General features: G+C 47.9%; 1 protein-coding gene across 1 annotated transcript; it reads right to left on the bottom strand.

The window, feature by feature from the left end:
- Positions 1-4203: 4203 nt before the first annotated feature.
- Pcyox1l (prenylcysteine oxidase 1 like) lies at positions 4204-13500 on the bottom strand. The gene is made up of 6 exons (XM_055622788.1): positions 13363-13500; positions 9664-9870; positions 8171-8345; positions 5696-5907; positions 5347-5487; positions 4204-4905 (listed from the first exon to the last, which is right to left on the bottom strand). Exons 1-6 carry the CDS (start codon positions 13448-13450, stop codon positions 4244-4246), a joined length of 1485 nt encoding a protein of 494 aa, XP_055478763.1. The 5' UTR covers positions 13451-13500; the 3' UTR covers positions 4204-4243.
- Between the last annotated feature and the right edge of the window lie 5515 nt (positions 13501-19015).

A 19015-nucleotide genomic window follows, 5' to 3' on the forward strand; every position in this document is an offset into this window, starting at 1 on the left:
TATCTATCTATCTATCTATCTATCTATCTATCTATCTATCTATCTATTCTCCCCTCCCCCATCAGAAGAGAAACTGTGGCTTTGAACACTCAAGAGATGCAAAGCAAACTGGATAGTTTTGTTTTTGTTTTTTAATCTGGCTGCTTACCTTTAGTGCTGGGGTAGGTACCAGTATTTGCCATCCTCAAAATGTCAGTGTGAATTAGCCGCATGGGAAGCTTGTTCACACAGACCACTGGCCCAACACTCAGGGGCACTGACTTAGGGGCCTTGCTATTTCTTCACTTGAATGCAGTGGTTTCCTTTACTTTCTACCATTGTGGTTCCTATGGATGCTCATGCTGCCATCTGTGACATGACGGGGACTGTGAGAACCACTGGGTCACATCAAGGCATTCTACTGACCAACATTGGCAGTATGCAAAGAATTATTCTAAAGCTGGCACTGGTTTTTGACCCCTGATGCTAACTCTTCCCCCTTTGTAATTGAATCTTGCCTCTTGGGCCTTCTAACCCCACAGCAAATCCCTGATCAGCTGTCCTGGGCTCTAAAAATACCCTGCCTGCCCCCAGGACAGCTGAGGGGCTTGGACTATTTTCTGTGGGTGAGCTCCCACTTTGGAGTTACCCTCCGGGAAAGGGTCACTAGCTCCCTGTAGGAACACTTCACTTGGCTGTTTGAGATCTTGTGCATATAACAGCTTCAGTGTGGAATGTTTTAATTGTGTAATTCATGAAAAGCCAATGGTTAGGTATGTGCCTGTCTGGGCTGGAAAGTAACTTACCTTTTTTGGTATTGTTGTAGAGTGTATACTGGTTAAAATTACCCTGGGAAGTTCTGGCCTGGTTCCAGACACATGGAAAATATACTCCACGTGCCAGCTCATGCCGATCCCTTTAGCAGCCACTTCTGCAGGGGTTGCTCGTCTCTAAGGCTCCCACAGATGCTCTCTGGGTCAGTGTGTATCCCCAAGCCCAAGGTATCATACATGCTAAGGATGTGCTTTACAACTGAGGTGTCTACCCCCCAAGCCCCGTGCTCTCTGGGTTAGAGGCCTATGTAATGGGCACAACAACTTCCAGAGCTTCCCTTAAAGTCACCATGGGAGAAGCTGAACTGCAGGAGTGCTGAGAGAGCACCGTGGTGATGGTAGGATGGAAACCCTCTTCTTGGTGAGAAGCGGCCATCCTTAGAGAGGGAGTGTTAGCCTCTTAGATGCCTGGTGTATGTTTGATATACAAGGATGTGGCTTTCCCTGTTGCTGGGTCCTCATCTGTAAAATGGGCGGATGAAATTTTACCACCTTCAAGCTCTTTTCTAGTCTTTGAAATCCTGTGACTTAAAGGTACAACCTCTTTTTAAAAACAGTGTTTTGTTTTGTTTTGTTTTTTTAAACATTTAGAGAGGGGACTGAGGACGCGTGCATGAATGCATACCGCATGCAGTAGTAAACTCACGGGATAGCTTTTCCTTCCACCCTGTGGGTCCTGGGATTGAACTGAAGTCTTCAGGCTTGGCAGCAAGTGTCTTAATCCACTATGTAGGCAAGGGTGGCCTTGAACTTCTGATCCTCCTGCCTCACCTCCCGAATGCTGGGATTACAGGCAGAGATGACCGTGACTCAAGGCTCTGTGCATCCTCAGCAAGGACTCTATTGGCTGAGCTACATTGTTAGCCTAGGTGCAGGGCTTTAAGCACTCATTATACTGCACTGAGGACCATGGATGGTCAGGGTGATGCCTTTTCTGTTTGCTGGTCAGATTCTCAGGCTTCTCTGGGCCTGGGGTGGGAATGTTGGTTCTGGCCTGAGAAGGCTTAGGTGGGCCCTGAGACAAAGCTTTCAGCTGTTCTGTGTTCCCCTTTCTGTCCTGCAATTACTGTGTTCCCCAATCTGTCCTGCAATTACTAAGACCATGAGTTGAACTTGAAGGTAAGCAGACCTCAGGGTATTCACTGTGTGTGGCTCTGGACTGGGGGGCTGTTTAGGCCTGCCTTCTCAGGCAAAGGAAGGCTCCGAAGGGTATAGCCAGCTCAGCCTTAGCATGGAGGTCCAGCCCAGCGGAGGGCCTGCCCTAGGGTCTGAGCCACACCCTCCTTAGGGACTCAAGGGAGGGGTGGTTAGCAGAGCATGTTTTGCATTGTCTTTGGTCTTCTGGCATACAACGACAGCCTGTGCCATCTTCATTTCAAAGTCTACTGAAAGACACCATCACACACTTGGACATCACTGGAACTTGGGGACAGAGAGGTGCATAGGTCCTTCCACAGCCCTGACATTTGGATAAGGCCGCTACTCCAGGGATCATATTATCAGAACCTGTTATCCTAAGAAAATCAGTTTACTCTGTGTCCCTCCCCCCATTGGTTAGGTAACTAAAGCCCAACCAATCAGCACTTGGAAGCAACCAAACCCTTCCCTGCAGGTTTGGTCTATATGGCCTATGTTAAAAATTTGGCTCAGTGGCTGTGTCCCACTAGGGGGACCTGCTGACAGCAGTCTTTGGCTATAAGAACAGGGATCTGCACTTCGCACATGGCCTCAAATCGTTTTAAGCAGTAATGTCTTCACTGTTCAAAGTTTTCATCTCTTTCAACCAAAATTTGTCTTACTGGCATGCCAGTCTCACGGGTTCTGTAACACCTATCCCATGCAGATTCCTTGTGCCATAGCTATCACCTGTTAGACAATGAGCCTCACTGCATGGAAGGGGCTTTTGCTCTCACACTGAACTCAATTAAGGCGAAGCTCCAGATCTGGGTTATTCTATAAAACTTCGCTGAGACCTCAGACAAGTTACGTTCTCTCTCATCTTCCCTGCAAATGGAAGCAGCCAGAGGACTCTCAGTCCTGTCTGTTGGGCAAGCTTCTGTGCTAGGATCCTCTGGTGGCCAGTGTGCACCCAAGCATCTTTCTTAAAGCCCAACCTAACAAGTCTGAGAGGTGTGTGTTTGTGTGTCTGTATCTGTGTGTGTGAGTGTTTGTGTGGTGGCTCACACTGCTCCCCCGCGTGCTCCCTCTGCAGAAAGGCACAGGTCTAAAGGAATGAAGACAAGTTTCATTCCACTGTTAAAAACTCATTTTGGGTGTGGGTGGGGGTGTGGGTGCTGAGACTTGAACGAGGGGCTTCACACATCCAAACATAAGCCCTCCACTGAGCTTTGCCCATAATCCTGGAGATTTATTTTATCTGTTTATTTGGTGGTTTGGGGAGTGGAAGCCAAGGACTCAAATGCTAGGTCAGCATACTGCTACCAAACTGCACCTCCAGCCCCAGCCTACTGATCTCCATAGGTGACTGAGAAAGCAAAGTGTAACTTGTTCACTCTGAAGCTGGTGCCAGAGAATGCACCAGGTTAAGCTCCGAAGAACTCCATCCCACACCTCCCTTTCTCCAGCTAGGGGAAAGTTTGGGGGGTAAGGTAGGACCACTCTCTACCATCCGAGGACTTGTCTCCTTTGCAAGACAGATCCATCACGTGACTCCTGCACCCTTCCAGAAAGAGAATGGCCAATCCCTCCAGGGGATGTCAAAAGCTTCCTTTCTTCCTACAGCCCAGCATGTCTCCATGTTTCTACTGATTGACAGGCAGACCAGGGCTCTACTGATGGCAATGTCTGGGTAAACACCTCTCCCTCAGGTCGGATCAGTCACACTCAGTACTGTTGGGAGGTGATGGTCTCTAAGGAACTTCTGAACTAGAACCGGCTCCAAACAGCCCATCCAAACGCCTACATTTTCTGACCTTGCCTTCTGCTTTTACTAGCTGGTTGTAAATGTTTCACTGCAGGCTGTGCATCTTGGGGAGTTGGTAATGGAAGAGAGGAATGAAAGAAAACTGAGTTCTTTGCTTTATGTTCTTTCTCATGGTCATCTTGGCTTTTAGTGAGAAAACAAAGTCAGAAGTGGCTTGGAGGATGAATTTTTATTTCTTCTTGAAAAACAGTAACAAATAAAATAGCCCCCCCCCCCCCGAAAACAAAAAAACCCAAACATTGACTTGGATTTGCTTCCCTTTTCTTAATCTCTTCCTTAGAAAAAGAAAACAAAACAAAAAGGCAGCCTCTAGGAGGATCCTTAGATCGGCAGACAGTAGGTCACCTGGACCCACACAGGGGAACCTGCTTAGTACCAATACAGATACAGCGTTGCAGCCCATGCATGTGGCCTACTCAGTTCTGTGCTGCTGGGGTGGGCTCCATCTTCAGTGTGGGACTGAGTTCCTGGGCTCTCCCTGGAGCCCTCACAGTTCAGTCTTGACCTTATGGATTAAGTCCTTCTGGTCAACCTTGTCCAGGTCCTGGTACCAGCGGTTGTAAGCCAACAAGGCCACATTCTTAGCAGCTACAGCCATCACCTCCACGGAGCTGGCTGCCCACTCTAAGGCATTGAGGTAGAAGAGCTGGTCATGAAGCGCAAACTTTGGGAGGTTGCGGCGGGAGCCGTAGAGGGGGTGGGCCTGCCACTCCGCTGTCTGGACTGAGTAATAGGAACGGAAGAGGGTCTTCAGCTCGGTCCGGAAGAGGGGCTTTGGGGACTGCACTCGCCAAACTGCTGCCTCCTGGGGCTGCTTCCGCCGGAAGCTGGCTGAGATGTTTACAGGGCAGATGTTGTCCAGAGTGCAGAAGAAGCTGGGGAAGTCCGTGGTGAGTATGTTGGCAAAGGGGAAAAGCTTAGGGTCAGGGAAACCAAAGAAGGAAGAGTTGAGGTAGCCATGGACCAGGGAGACCACAGTGGGCTGGAAAGAGCCCTGAATGTCATCAATGGGTGGAGTGAAGCCTTCAAAGGTGATATTGTGGCTGCTGTTGTCCAGGTGCAGGGGTGTGGCAATGACCACGATGTCGTAGAAGTCAGAGCTGTTGCCCTTGTCACTCTCATACCCCACTTGGTACAGGGCTTTCCCTTCTGGCAAGAGAGAGAACATAAGTGTCCACTTATTCCTTGGTTTCTACCCACTGATCTTCCATTTGGGACCCAGCACTGGGGGCACTGGCACCAGCACTGAGAGGCTGGTGTCAGGAGCAGCCGGGCAGTCCCTTCTTCCCATATTAACATCACTGCTGGTCAGGCACTCACTGGTCTGTGTGTTAGGAGGGAGAAGCCCTTGCTCTGGCTCTTCGGCTGACTGGCTGAGGTAAGGATGTCACTCAGACTCTCAGTGGTCAAAGGAATAGTTTATACGTGGAAGGAAGCTTCCTCGCTCTGACATCTGAACCACGACAGTGCCCTCTAGTGTTGGTGGACCTTCTACTGATTTTCTGAGAACTATTTCCTAGCAGGGACAACTAGGGTTGAGGTTCAGAAGAGAAAGGAGGGCTGGCTAGGAATGGGATGGGCATAACTTACCTGTCGTGTGCAGGGTCACAGAAGTCACTGTGGCATGGATTACGGTGGCCTTGGCCAGCTTCAGCAAACCGGAACAAACCAGCTTGTTGCCCCCTTCCACAGACCACAGGTTGCCCTGAGCCCCAGCTAGTGACATGGCTCCTGGGAAAGGGAGGAAAGATTTTGGGTCTTCCTGGCAGGACAAGACTCCTCCCAGCCATGAGCACAGACAACAAACAAAATACAATGTGATTTTAAAATAAAAGAAAAAGAATGGGGGCCTAGGCATAAAGCCATAAGGCTTTCATAGGGCCCAGGCTGTTTTGAGCAACGGGGCAGGGAGGACAGGCAGGCTGAGGGCTGGACTCACCAGCAAAGGCGGGCATGGATGCCGACTGGCCATAGCTGGCCCGCAGGACAGCAGAGACAACATCGTCAATGAAGCGCTGTGTGACGCCCACCTGAAGCAGGGACTCGGCCACTGAGCGCTGGGTCATGTTGACAAAGGTGGCCTCCCCCAGGGAGTAGAGCAGTTCTTCCACGCCCGAGAAGGCATAGCCATGAGCCTGGTATTTGTAGATCCTAAGAGACACACGGGACTGGGGTCTGTGGCAGAAAGGCTTGGGCTGACCACCCATCACGAAGTCCCGTGGGGCCTGCTACTCCCATCCCTTTGGCCTGTTCTGTGGCTATAGTGGGCTCATCTGTACCTCGGCACAGGCACCCAGAGACAGCACAGAGATAAAGGCAGATAATCCAGGATCCCACAGGGCCTGGCTTCCTACTGTGGGTCTGCTGGATGCCAATTATACCACACTTCCTGCCCCAGGTGCTGATGTGTCTCGGGACACGAGTGGATTTTTTTCCCCTAGCTTCTAATTTGTCCTGGCTTCAAGGACCACGCTGGGGCTGATGACAATAGTCTCACACCACTACTACTTCCCTCTGGCTTGATCGGGCAGGGCTCTCACTTGCTCAGAGCTCCTGTCTCATCCCCTTTCCATTCATTTCAGCCCAGGAACTAGCACAGGTGGGAACTATTTTACCTGCGGATACAGTTCTGGACTAGCTTTTTTGAATGTTTTTATTTTGAATGGCTGCCTTTTCTGGGGTTGGTTTTCAACTGGGCCACTAGATGGCAATGTCGAGAGGGTGGGACCAGAAGGAGACAGGTAAAATTTGCTTCCCCAATAGGAAACAGTGGGCATGGCAGGGCTACTTCAAACTGACAAGAGAGAAAAGTGTATGGAAGAAAAGAGGGGGCTGAGTGTGACTGTGTGTGTGTGTGTGTGACAGAAGCAATGCAATCCCAGGACTTAGAAGGGTGACACAGGAATATTGCGAGTTTGAGGCCAGTCTGGACTTCATAGCAAGACTTTATGTCAGCAAAGGTAGAAAGGTTAAAAAAAAAAAAAAAAAAAAAAAAAAAAAAAAAAAAAAAAAAAAAAAAGCTGAGTGGTGGGGAGTAGGGTTATGAAATAGTCTAAGGGCACAACATGGCTGTGGCACTCACAAACACAGTAAATACAGTTGCCTGCTTAGAGTCTGCTCAAAGTAGAGCCCTATAAACATTCAGTCGTGGGTGGGGAGGAGCAGCTCAAGGGATCCCAACCCACCCAAGGAAGCTAAAGGAGTCGGGGCTGCTGGAGAAGAGGAAGTCACTGTCTTTACTGGCAAGTTTCCCACGCTCCAGAGAACAGCTCCACACCAATGCCCAGATGAACAGCCCTGGTTAAACCCAGTGGACCGTAAAGCATACACGAAAACAAAACAAAAGACATGCAAGTCAGATGAGAACTTGGTGTGCGGTGGGGGAAGGAGATTAAGAGAGGGAGGAGAGGAGGCTGGGACCAGGATGCATTATATAAAATTCTCAAAGAATAAGTTAGTTTAAAAAGAAAGAGAGAAGGAGGGGAGGGAAGTACAGCAGCTAGGGGATGGGGCCTGAGGGGCAGCCTCCGCTCTGGGCTCCGGGAAGCAGGGGCCTACTGCTTCCTAGAGTGGTGGTTGTTTGACATGTGAGTACAGAGAGGCACAGGCCACTTATCCTCTGCATCTAGACGTGATAGGGAGGAGCCGGCACTCAAGAGGAAGAGTAAAGAGCAGTGTTTCTCAACGTGTAGGTCATGACCCCTTTGCGTGTTGGACGACCTTTTCACATCCAATTATCAGATATCCCGCAAACTAGATATTGACACTACAATTCCTAACAGCGGCAAAATTGCAGTAACACGGAAAATAATTTTGTGGTTGGGGTTGCCACAACACGAGGAACTGTATTAAAGGGTCAAGGCATGAGGAACGTCGAGAACCACTCCTCTAGAGGGAGAAAGTAGGGAGAGCAAGCTGCCACTGAGTGAGCCCGAGGCTGCATAGAGCCTACACGAGTGCTTCATTTGGCTCACAGAATCAGCTGGAGATAAACTGAAAAGCTGGAAGATCTCATGACACGATTCCTTGTGGCTGGCTACAGTGTGCTGCAGCTGGCTGCCTCCCTCAGATGGCCTAGGCCACCCCACCTCCTTGTTCTCTTCCACCCAGGGACCTCACTTAGGCACACCACACTTCAGCCTCTGCAAGTGACTGAGTTCGCTGCACATGCTTCAGTCCTTCAGTGGGAGGAAATAATAAAGATTAGTGTGAGAAGGCCAGGGGCCCTGTCCCACACACTCCTCGGGCGGAGGCTGGCTCTGAGCCTGCGGTGGATCGTGCAGGATCCCTGCACTGACCCTCACTCCTCTTTCATACTTTCCAACTGATCAGTTCCTTCCTCAGATCTTCCCTGGCCTCCTACAGCTCCACCGTAGGAGGCGCTCCACGGTTCTGCAGCTCCACCCGGCCCTACCTCATGAACTTCTCCATGACTTCCTCCACCCACATCTGCAGCCTCAGGAAGCTGATGCCGTAGTACCACCAGAGGCGGAAGAGATTCAGCAGGTACCAGTCCGTCTCCTCCAGCACGAAGTGCTCCCCGCCGAAGATGGCGCTCCTGCCCACCACCTCGCGCCGCTGTCTCAGCCCTGCGGAGACCAGCAGCCCCTCAGCTCCCCTTCATGGCCCCCAGGAGGCCCAAGCAGTGCTTTGAGTTTTGCATTGGGGCCTTCCTGATGCAAATGACTGTAACTGTCTATTTTGTTCCTTTGTGCTACTTGTCTATAAGTAGAATGCTAATGAATACACTGCAAAAAAAAATGTTTGCTCTTCCAAGTGAGTAAGAAAATGAAAATGAAAACAATGTACCATTTTGTACTTCTTTCAACAGTGATTTGCTCAGTCAAAAGTGAGGGGAATGCTACCGTTCTAGAATGTCTAAAGGCTGATGGGCCCAGGCTGGCTTTGACATGGGGCCCTGAACTCACCTGAGCTCCTTCTAGCACCCCAAACCTCAAAGAACACTCCAATCATGGATATGTAGGTATATGGCCATGATTTCGTCCCCTTCCCCAACCCTGACATAACATATACATTATCCTGCTCCTTAACAGCACCCTTAATCCTGGACAGGATGCTATGTACTTACATGGCATTGTTTCACACCAAGTAAGAAGGTGGGCTGGGAGGACATTTTTACCTTCTAGCCGACCCTGCTGTGTAGCAGGTGAGTCTGCAGGTACGCACTTTGCATATCTACAAGGCGTGATCCTGCAGGACCACTTCTGAGAACTGGGACTTCTTCAGCGACCAGCACGTGTATTTAGAGTTTAGATGACACTGGCTTTGAGTGCCAACTTTATCAGCCAAGTGTTGTCTTGGCTGAAGTGTGTTAATGGTTTGAGCTCCAATCTCTTTATTTTATTTTTTTTAATTTATTTAATTTTATTTTATATGCTTTGGTGTGAAGGTATCAGATCCCTTGGAACTGGAGTTACAGACAGTTGTGAGCTACCATGTGGGGGCTGGGAATCGAACCTGGGTCCTCTGGAAGAACAAACAATGCTCTTAACCGTTGAACCATCTCTCCAGCCCCTCCAGTCTCTTTAGAGGGAGATCTATCTCTCACCCTGAAGGCTAGTAGCGTTTGAGGTTATGTCCACATACCACCTAGCAGAGTACCAGGTACCTGGTGGGCAACAAGATGTGGATGCTGATATGATTGCAGTAATTAAGAGGCAGTAAGCTGAAAGGGAAAGACTAGCCTGGGAGTCAAACCTGAGTTCTAATCCCGGCTCTGCAACTAACTCACTGTGTACCTCAGGCAAGTTCTTTCCCCTCTCTGGTCTCAGCTGCTCCATCTGTAAAATGAGGAGATTGAGCTAAATGACTATCTGACCTTAAGGGTCTGGGGGAGTCTGGGAAGGAAGGGCCTGAGGCACCGGAGCCCCAGTACTGGCCACTCACCCAGCAGCTTGACGAAGTCCTGCATGTGGAGGCTCAGAGAGTGGAAGGAGGCTGCCCCGCTCTCGTAGTTCTGCTTGTTGACGGAGATAGTGGCCAGGCGGCCACCCACAGTCCCTTTCTCGTAGACAACAATTTGTGCCCGGGGTCCAAAGTGTTGCTGAAGGAAATGGGCCACGGCGGAGCCCCCAATCCCAGCTCCAATAACAGCTGTCAGCAAGTCAGAAACAAGGCAGGGAAAGAGAGACGGCACAGTAAGAGAGAGAGACTGGTTACTTTTGCACTACCTTGTGCAGAGTGGAGGCTCCTGGAACTTGCACTAAGTAGCCTTATGGAATTTCAAAGGGGGAAATTCAGTCTGAGCCTAACAATCAAAGGTGGCCCCCCTCAACTGTACCTACTGTCATCCTCATCAGACAAAGGAAGACCCTACCTAGCAGCAGAAGGAAAGGAAAGAATCTCAAATTTCAGAATGCCGGGCATGATAGCACAAGCCTTTAATTCCAGCACTGGGAGGCAGGGGCAGATGGATTTCTGAGTTCAAGGCCAGCCTGGTCTATAGAGGAAGTTCCAGGACAGCCAGGGCTACACAGAGAAACCCTTTCTAAAACAAATAAACAAAACAAGGTGGGGGAGGATGAATAAACTGGGCCAATTAAATGGTTCCATGTAGAGGCTCCTGCTACCAAGCCCACCGACCACAGTTTGATCCCTGGAACCTACAGAGTGCAAAGAAAGAACTAACTTCTGCAAGTTGTCCCAGTGCCATGGCACGCATATATCAATTAGTGTTTTGTTTTGTTTTGAGACAGGGTTTCCCTGTGTAGCCGTGGCTGTCTAGGACTTGCTTTGTAGATCAGGCTGGTCTCGAACTCACAGAGATCCACCTGCCTCTGCCTCCCCGAGTGCTGGGATAACAGGCGTGCGCCACTTCATCCGGCCCCATCAATCAATGCTTAAAAAACAAAACAAAACAGATACATTTAGATTTTTATAAAATCCCCATCCCCTCCACTTTGCTTATTTCAGGATTAACTGGTGCAGTTACTGACCAAGCACTTCTGTTGGTGGGCTGGAAAGCATTCCTTAATTCAGGATCAACAAACTACAGCCCATAATACAGGCTTGTTTTGTCAGTTTTACAAGCATAGGTCTTCCAACCCCCCCCCCCCCCCCCTTTTTTTCAGAAAAGGTCTCCCTATGTAGATCAGGCCGGCCTTAAACTCATAGAGATTTGCCTGCCTCTGCCTACCCAGTGCAGATTAAATGCATGACCTACCATACCCAGCAGGCTTTTGTTTGTTTGTTTGTTTGTGAGGTACAGTCTTACCATGCTGCTTAGGCTAGCCTTGAACTCCTGGGCTCAACTGAGTCTCTCAGCTGTTGATCTCTGTCAACAAAGTCACACCCTTTCTTTCACTTACGGTCAATAGGACAATGTTTACTTTCTGGACCTTTACAGCAAACTGTGACAGTCGTTGGTCAAAGTCCAGCCTACCACCTGATGCTGCTGGGCACCACCGGCTAGACAGATAGTAGTCAAAAAAACAGCCCTGAAACCCTCGAGTTGGGCTACTGTCTTACCTGCTCTCCTGTCTGCCCTGTATCTGAAACACTGCTTTCCTCTCACTGACAGCCCAGTATTCCCATCCAGCCAGGCAAGAAGGTAAAGATTTGGTACTTAAGAATGAGTCACTTCCACGAACACCCTTAACTTTTTCTTAACCACCCCGCTCTCTTCCCTTCTCTTTCTCTGGAGAGTCCCAAATTACCCATTTTCTCCAAAGAAATGGACATTTCAAGGTCTAGAGGTGCCATCCAACTCCTACTCCCCAGAGGTCATGTCATTGTGAACAGGCTTATGGAACATAACATAACAGACACTGCTTTGTCCTATTAGATGCACCAAGGCTCAAAGATGTACCAAAGAGGGTTTTGGTTCCCAGAAGCCTAAGCAGCCAAAGGGCAAAGACTCGTGTACAGTCAGCTAGAACAATCCATAACCAAGCAGGACATCAGGCTTTCATGGACTCCCGAGAAGGAAGCAATAGACACAGGCTTCACATAGAGAAAGCATTTCAGCAGGACCTAGAGAAAAATCTACATGCTGGTGAAAGCAAAAAGAACTGCTTGAGCAGGAAGGGCATCAGGAACTCTATAGGGTCCTAGGACCACTCAGAAGTATGGAGATAGGATCCTGCTAGAGCCCTTTCTAGGGCCAGTCCAAATCACCAAGGGGCTGAAGGCATTCAGGGTTGTTAAAGGGCAGCTTGTCATCGGGAAGACCTGGTGAGGTGTGTCTGGGGACAAGCTGGAAGAAAGCCGGCTGCAAGCTACGTAAACACCAGGTGGTTCTGCTGGAGGATTCCCTAGGAAAAAGATGCGCATCCCTGGTCCCTCCCTCCCTGCCTAACTCATCACTATCCTCACAGGTCTGCCTAGAGGTCAACCGCGATTAGGCCTTGTCTTAATACCTTACCCCACAAGATTCTCTCTTCAGTGGACTCTCAGTCACAAATCAATGTCCAGTATGTTCTGGTCAGACTTAACCCTCTGTGGCCTGCTGGGAGTTTTCTTACAGAACTAAGCTTTAGTATTGTACTAGCCCAGGCAAGCCCATGCTGTCCCAGCAGTCCCAAGGCACTCCTGTCAACTGGGGTTCATGAGGCAGCACAAAGGAATTATTACCCTGTCCGCCCACAATCAGGAGCTCAGCATTTTCTGGCTATAGGAATTCGTATGCAAGGAGCTTTGAGAATTCTGAGTCATGCAGAGTGAAAACAAAAGAAAGAACAAGAAGTTGTGAGCAAACATGGAACTAGTGACAACTACACAATGGTGTATTTAGTGGTGTGTCCTGGCGCCTGCAATTCATTTTGAAATGCACTAAAATGTAAGTGGTGTTAGTCGAAAATGGCAGAGCGGAGTGGGGGTGGGGGTGGGTGGGCACGTGGATGAGCCTGTAAAATTCTTTCAACTTTGCCGCATGCTCGAAGAACTCCAGAATGAAATGTTGGGGAAAACCACACAAATAATACTGAAGAAAAACGAGTCGTTAAAAAAGAGTTCTTCAAACTGGGCTGTGGAGCTGTGCAGCAGAGTGCTTGTCTAGCTTGCCTGAGAGGAAAAAAAAGTTGACCATTCTGTCACTCAGCAAATCCACTCCCTGCAATCCATTGTTTTATCCTGTGGAAAGAACGGCCTCTACAGACCGGAAGTTTTGGTTAGCTGTTACTCCTAGGAAGCCTCTTTAAAGCCCGCAGAACCTACCAAGCGCCCTCCAGACAGAACTTTCTCATCCTAACGAAGGGCCTCTCTTCCTTCAGGAACCAGTCAACGTTGCTAGGACGCACAGGGCCTCAGCAGACCCCTGGGAACGCCACTGCCCAGCCCCTGTCTTGTCACCCACAAGCTTCTCAAGAAGCAAATATTCAGTGACCATGCGCCTTGCGGGTAGCTGGCTGGCTGTCAGTGGTTATTCCTATCCAGGCCTTCTCCTTCCCGGGTGGCCCTCTCCTCGCGTCCACGCCATCCTCCCCCAAACCGCTCCTTCCCCTATGCATGCTTCTTCCGCGCCCAACAAGCCCCTAGCCTCTCCTGCACCCAGCTCCTCTCCGGAGCAGCCCTCCCCTGCCCCGGGTCAGAGTAACCCTTTTCCCGCCCGTCCTCCTCAGTGATCACCCCACCACATCCTTCCCGCACCAATTTTTCCGGGCGGGGCGTCTCCGCCTGCAGCGGCGGCGGTGAGGACTGAGGCCAGCACGGCGAGCAGCGGGGCAGCGCGGGCCATGGCGGGTGGCGACCGGCTAGCACGCTGCAGAGCGGCTGCTCGCCGTTGGCGCTCGGCTGCGCGCCCCGCCCCGGCGCCCCACTGGGCGGTCCGGCCTTGCAGCTTGGCTGGTTCCAGCCTTTCATTGGTCGAGCAACCGTCCCTCTGCAGTACGAGGTCTCCATTAGCTACATCTGTCTCAGGGAGAGCTCGGTCATTGGCAGCGTCCCTGTCCCTCCTCCTTGGATGCGGGTTTTTCATTGGCTGGCTCATTCTGCTCAGGCGCAGGTGTGCGCGTCTTTGGATCTCAACATCAGGACCCAGCATACAAAGAAGGGAGTCCAGCCAGTTACTAGTTTTGCTGATGTGCCTTCTCTGTGTCTGTTTGCGGGGGACAGAATAATCTACGCCCTATTTTTCTAGGTTGTGATGACACGTGAGATAATGAAGGGGGAAACCCTTTGGGTTTGACAGTCTCTCAAATTGCTGACCAAGCTGGTGACCCGCGTGACTGGATGCACTAGCAAGCGCTGAAACAAGCGCATTTGTGCTTGCTCCTGAAATTTTGGTTTTTGTTTGTTTTCTTCCAGTTTCTACACTTCACACCTGCCTTCTGCAGTCTCCCCTTTATTTTTATGTAGCCACGTGCTTATTTAGATAACACCACCGAACCATCTCTTCAGCCCCTATTCCTTATTCCAAACAAGCTTTACTTATCATTTTGTGTCAGGTTCTCTTATGTGCTAACTACTTAAGAGCTTTATTTTTCAATTACATTGACTTTAAAATTCATTCTGGTTCTCTACCTTGTAACACTTGGGTCTTTTGTGAATGTTGAATCTAGAGATGTGCTTTCCCCATTAGTTCTTTTTTTAACTAACTTTTATTCTTTACACACATTACACCCTTACCAGTTTCCCTACTTCCACTCCTCCCATCTCTCACCCCCTTCTCCTCGTTCACTCCTCTGTTTCCCTTAAAAAAAAAAAGGAAGAAAAAAAGAAAAGACTAGCCCTCCCAGGGAGATCAACAGAACATAGTATAACAAATTACAATAAGAATAGACACAAACCTTCATATCAAGGCTGGATGAGGCAACCCCATAGAAGGGGTATCCCCCTCCCACTGTTAAGGAGTCCCACAAGAACACCAAGCTACGCAACCATAACGTCTATGTAGAGGACCTATCTGAGACCCATACAGGCTCCATGATTGTTTCAGTCTCTGGAGGCCTGCTTAGCTGATTCTGTGGGCCATGTTCTCCACCCTCCTGGCTCCTAGAATCCTTCTTCCTCTTTTATGGGGTTCCCCTGCTTCACCCAATGTTTGGCTGTCCCCACGAACTCTTATAACTTTACCAGTTTATTGCTACTATGAGGAAAAGCAAACAAACAAAACCACACAATTAGGTGGTATAGAAATGCAAACTAATTGGCCAAGCCTGGGAATGTGGTGAGGAAAACATATCAGCTATCTGCTGCTATATAATGAGCCATTCCACAACTAAAGTAATCATGTTTTAATTTATCCACAAATGTCCAGGATAGTCCCACTTGCATAAGGGAGCCATAGATGGACAGGATAGTATTGGCAAAGCTATTTAAGGGTTGGTCCAGAACCCCAAAGTGTCACTTTCACTGTATCACATGGACCAAACAATTGCAAAGCAATGAAATGAGACTCAAGAATGAACTCAGGAACGAACCCTCAATGTGTCAAAAAACACTAGGGTCATTTGAAATATTTGTTAATGTCTATGTGTGTGCAGTGTCCTTGGAAGCCAGGATAAAGCAATGGATTTCCTAAATTGGAGCTACAGGCAGTTGTGATACCACAGTGAATCTGGTCAGTTTCAGGGACTTCCTGAAGTTATTTTGAGTTGTTTACTTCCCCTATTAATATTATCAGGATGGGGGCTGGAAAGATGGCTCAGTGGTTAAGAGCACAGACTGCTCTTCCAGAGGACCCAGGTTTAACTATCTGTAACTCCAAGGTCTGACACCCTCACACATATACATGCATGTAAAACACCAACGCACATAAAAATGAAAATAATTAAAAAAAATAATAATATCAGGATGGAATGCATCCATGCATATATGGGCACTTTCTTAATTAGTGATTAATGGGGGAGGGACAGTCCATCCTGGGTGGAAATACCCCTGGCCTGGTGGTCCTGGATTCTGTAAGAAAGCAGACTGATGAAGCCAGTGAGAAGTACTCCTCCACGGCATCTGCAGTAGTTCCTGCCTCTAGGTTCCCACCCTGACCTCCTTTGATAATGAATGGTGATATGGAAATGTAAGAAAAATAAATCCTTTCCTCCTAAACTTACTTTTGGTCATGTGCTTCATCACAGCAAAAGAAACCCTGAGGCATTCAGTGTAGCAGTGGGGAAGCCTGAGTGAGTGAAGTTCAAAGAGAATATGTATTTTATATGGGTATGGCCTGCTCCAAGACCAATTAATTGCCCCATGGAAAACTGGTAACTTTTCTCCAGAGTCTGAACGTCTATGGAAGACTGGTGTGCATGTGCAAATACTAGCAACCGGCCTTCTTTGAGACTAGCTAATTTCCCCACTGCCTGTGCTGTACCTAATAAGTACCCACAGGTTCTAGCGGGAGTGGCAGCATTAGAGAACCCCACAAAATCCCAGTTTCACTGTGTGTGTATGTATTGGTATGTGAGTCCCTTCTCATTCTCTTACCATCCCTAGCCAGAGTTCCAGGACCCAAGCCACACAGGTCAGGGAAGGTTAGCTAACAATTATTTCATTTAAATAAATCACTCAACCAGTCTTCCCTTTTCCTTAGGCAACCATAAAACTGCAAAACATTGTGATAATTTAAGCAACATAATGGGAGAGCTTACTGGAGTTTCACGTACTTCTCACAGTACCACATATTACAACAATTTTATAAACGTGGAATGACTGGATTCGAAAAATCACAGGTACCAGAGCTGTGTTCAACGTCTATGTCTACCAAGCCTGAGTTCTACTCCACTGTACCAGCTCCCTTGTCCCTTTTCTGAGTTTTTTTTTTTTTTTTTTTTTTTTTTTGCTATTATGGCTTCATCTCATTCTGAACTCACAATTTAAGTATGCAAAAACCACAGACCAATAAAAGAACCCAACATTGATCTACCTGCATAAATATATGGAAAGATCAGAACACCTTTTTGACAATAGAACTCCTAAAATTAGTTCGTCCTAGTTCCCTGTCAAGAATAGCTCATAACTCTAAATACACATGGTTCTTTTCTCATTGTTTCCATCTGTCAATCTTATAAAAATGAAGGCGGGGGAGGGAGGCAGCAAACTCTATTGTAGAATTTCACTGCTCCTTAAATTTACAATATCCACCTAGTGGAACAGTAATATAATGCCTTGCAAAAGACTCTTTTTGAGTGCAGAGGGTGCTGGGAATAAATCCTGGGTTCTCTGGAAGAGCAGCCAGAGTGCTCTTAACCACTGAGCCATGTCCCAGCCCCCAAGTAAACAGTACTTTTTAAGTGTGCCCACATGGTGGTTTACAGCCATTCTTAACTCCAGTTCCAGGGGATCTAACACTCTCTTGGCCTGTGTAGGTACCAGGCATGCGCACGGTGCAGACTGACACGGAGAGAAAACATGCACATAAAATAGTCATCAATTTTTTTTTTTTAAAGTGATTATTTGCTGCTCCCAGCACACTTTATACCCTCTCCAAGTTTCACCTTTGTCCAAGTGTTTAGATCTGGTGGAGATGGCAGGGACCAAAGGGGGACGGCTCCATTGATAAATGCCTGTGTGGTGTCTTACTCTTGAGGGTCCCACCTGAAAATGACTGGAGGTCTAAGATTAGGATATGACTCCTCAAAATATTCTTGGTATATATGGAACCGATTATTATTTGGGGAACTGCAATAGTAGTCAAGAGGCTGACTTTTTCCTTTTATAATATGTAAGTTGAAAAGAGAGCAACACTGGCCAAGTTGTCTTATGTATCAAATGACGTCCCAGACAATGTCTACAAGAACTTTACTCATCAGTTTTCTCCTTGTTTTCATTTTCTAGACCTGTTCTGTAGCCCTGTTCTGTAGAACTGGATGTGATCTAAGCACCAATTTTGAGGACTCTTGTATTTATTTATGTATACAACAGTTTCTTTTCTTTTTTTTCTTTTCTTGTTTGGTTTTTTGTTTTTTTTTTGTTTTTTTTTTGTTTGTTTTTTTTTTTGTTTGAGACAGGGTTTCTCTGTGTAACAGCCCTGGCTGTTCTGGACTCACTTTGTAGACCAGGCTGGCCATGAACTCAAAGAGATCTGCCTACTTCTGCCCCTCAAGTGCTGGAATTAAAGGTGTGCACCACCATGCCCAGCTTGGTTTTTCTATCAATCCCGTTTGCGCCAGTTTAATGTGTAGTCCAGTCAAAGTCCCTAGAAGGATTGCCTCGAGTCTAGTCTTAGAACAGACTACATTTCTAAGCTTCAGGAGCAGCATAAAGGGTGAGGTAATGTAGAACTAATATGCCTTCCCACGAGAAGTCTCTGTACCTCATAGAGATTAATAAAGGAAAGGCTCTTTTAGTATTAGGACATGACCGCTTCTGGCTAATGTGCAAAGGGGAACCAGCTCTGAACAGAAATCCCTGTCAACCTGTACAGTTTCCTGGCTCCAAGTTATGCTTTGAGTCATTTACCACATCTCACAGAGCCAGAAATTACAACAGTGGACAAATAGGGGAAATTTACAATTGTAAAATACTGTCATGGTTATACCAAGATGGACCAGCACTGCTTTTCCCAGGCAGCTGTTAACATGGGCCATCCTATCTGCCTGGCAGAACTATGCTAAGGGAACCAGAGTGCTAAATTCTACTTGAGCAACTTCGTATTTCCTAAGCAAGTTTACATCATCAAACGTCTCATTCCCATTTTCTACCGTATCAGTAAGACCTCTTAGACTAAAACCTTTACAAAGTTTACCTCAGGCATTATTCACTCATTAAGTTATTTACTGGACAAATCTTTTACACACTAGCAGTTATTACGACTTAAAAAAATACAGGTTCATACAATTTATAAGGTTAATACACAAAAGACTAGATGTTCATACAAATATGGCTTAAGGTAGATACAAAGACTAGAAAACAAAGCTTGTCAGGGCTGGGCGCATAGCTCAGTTGCAGAGTGCACCCAGCATTCATTGAGACTCTACATTTGATTCCCAGTGCACTAAAAACACAAATTTTGTTCCTGTGTGAGGTAACGTGTCAGGCCCTGCTCTGGGGTTGGGGGGGCACATCTCAAGCATTATTAAATGAGAATTATGGGAGGCCAGCATTTTGTCTGTCTCCTCCCTGTGTAACCTAATACAAAATCCCAGGGCAAATCTGACAAAGGCCAGGAGTCAGGGTTGGTAGGACCAGGCATTGTAGGTAATTACCTATACAAACATATGTGGGTCATTTGCTGTTGGTGCTTCATACCCAAGATGCTGAAAAGAATCCCTTGCTTACAAGGGAAGACACTCCATAGTACCCATATTCACCTGGCAAGCACAGGCCTCTCAGCTCCTCCACCACCAGGTCCCCACCTGTCACC

This window comes from Psammomys obesus, unplaced genomic scaffold (genome assembly GCF_907164565.1).
Source record: "Psammomys obesus unplaced genomic scaffold, mPsaObe1.curated_primary_1811, whole genome shotgun sequence".
NCBI classification, from domain to species: domain Eukaryota; kingdom Metazoa; phylum Chordata; class Mammalia; order Rodentia; family Muridae; genus Psammomys; species Psammomys obesus.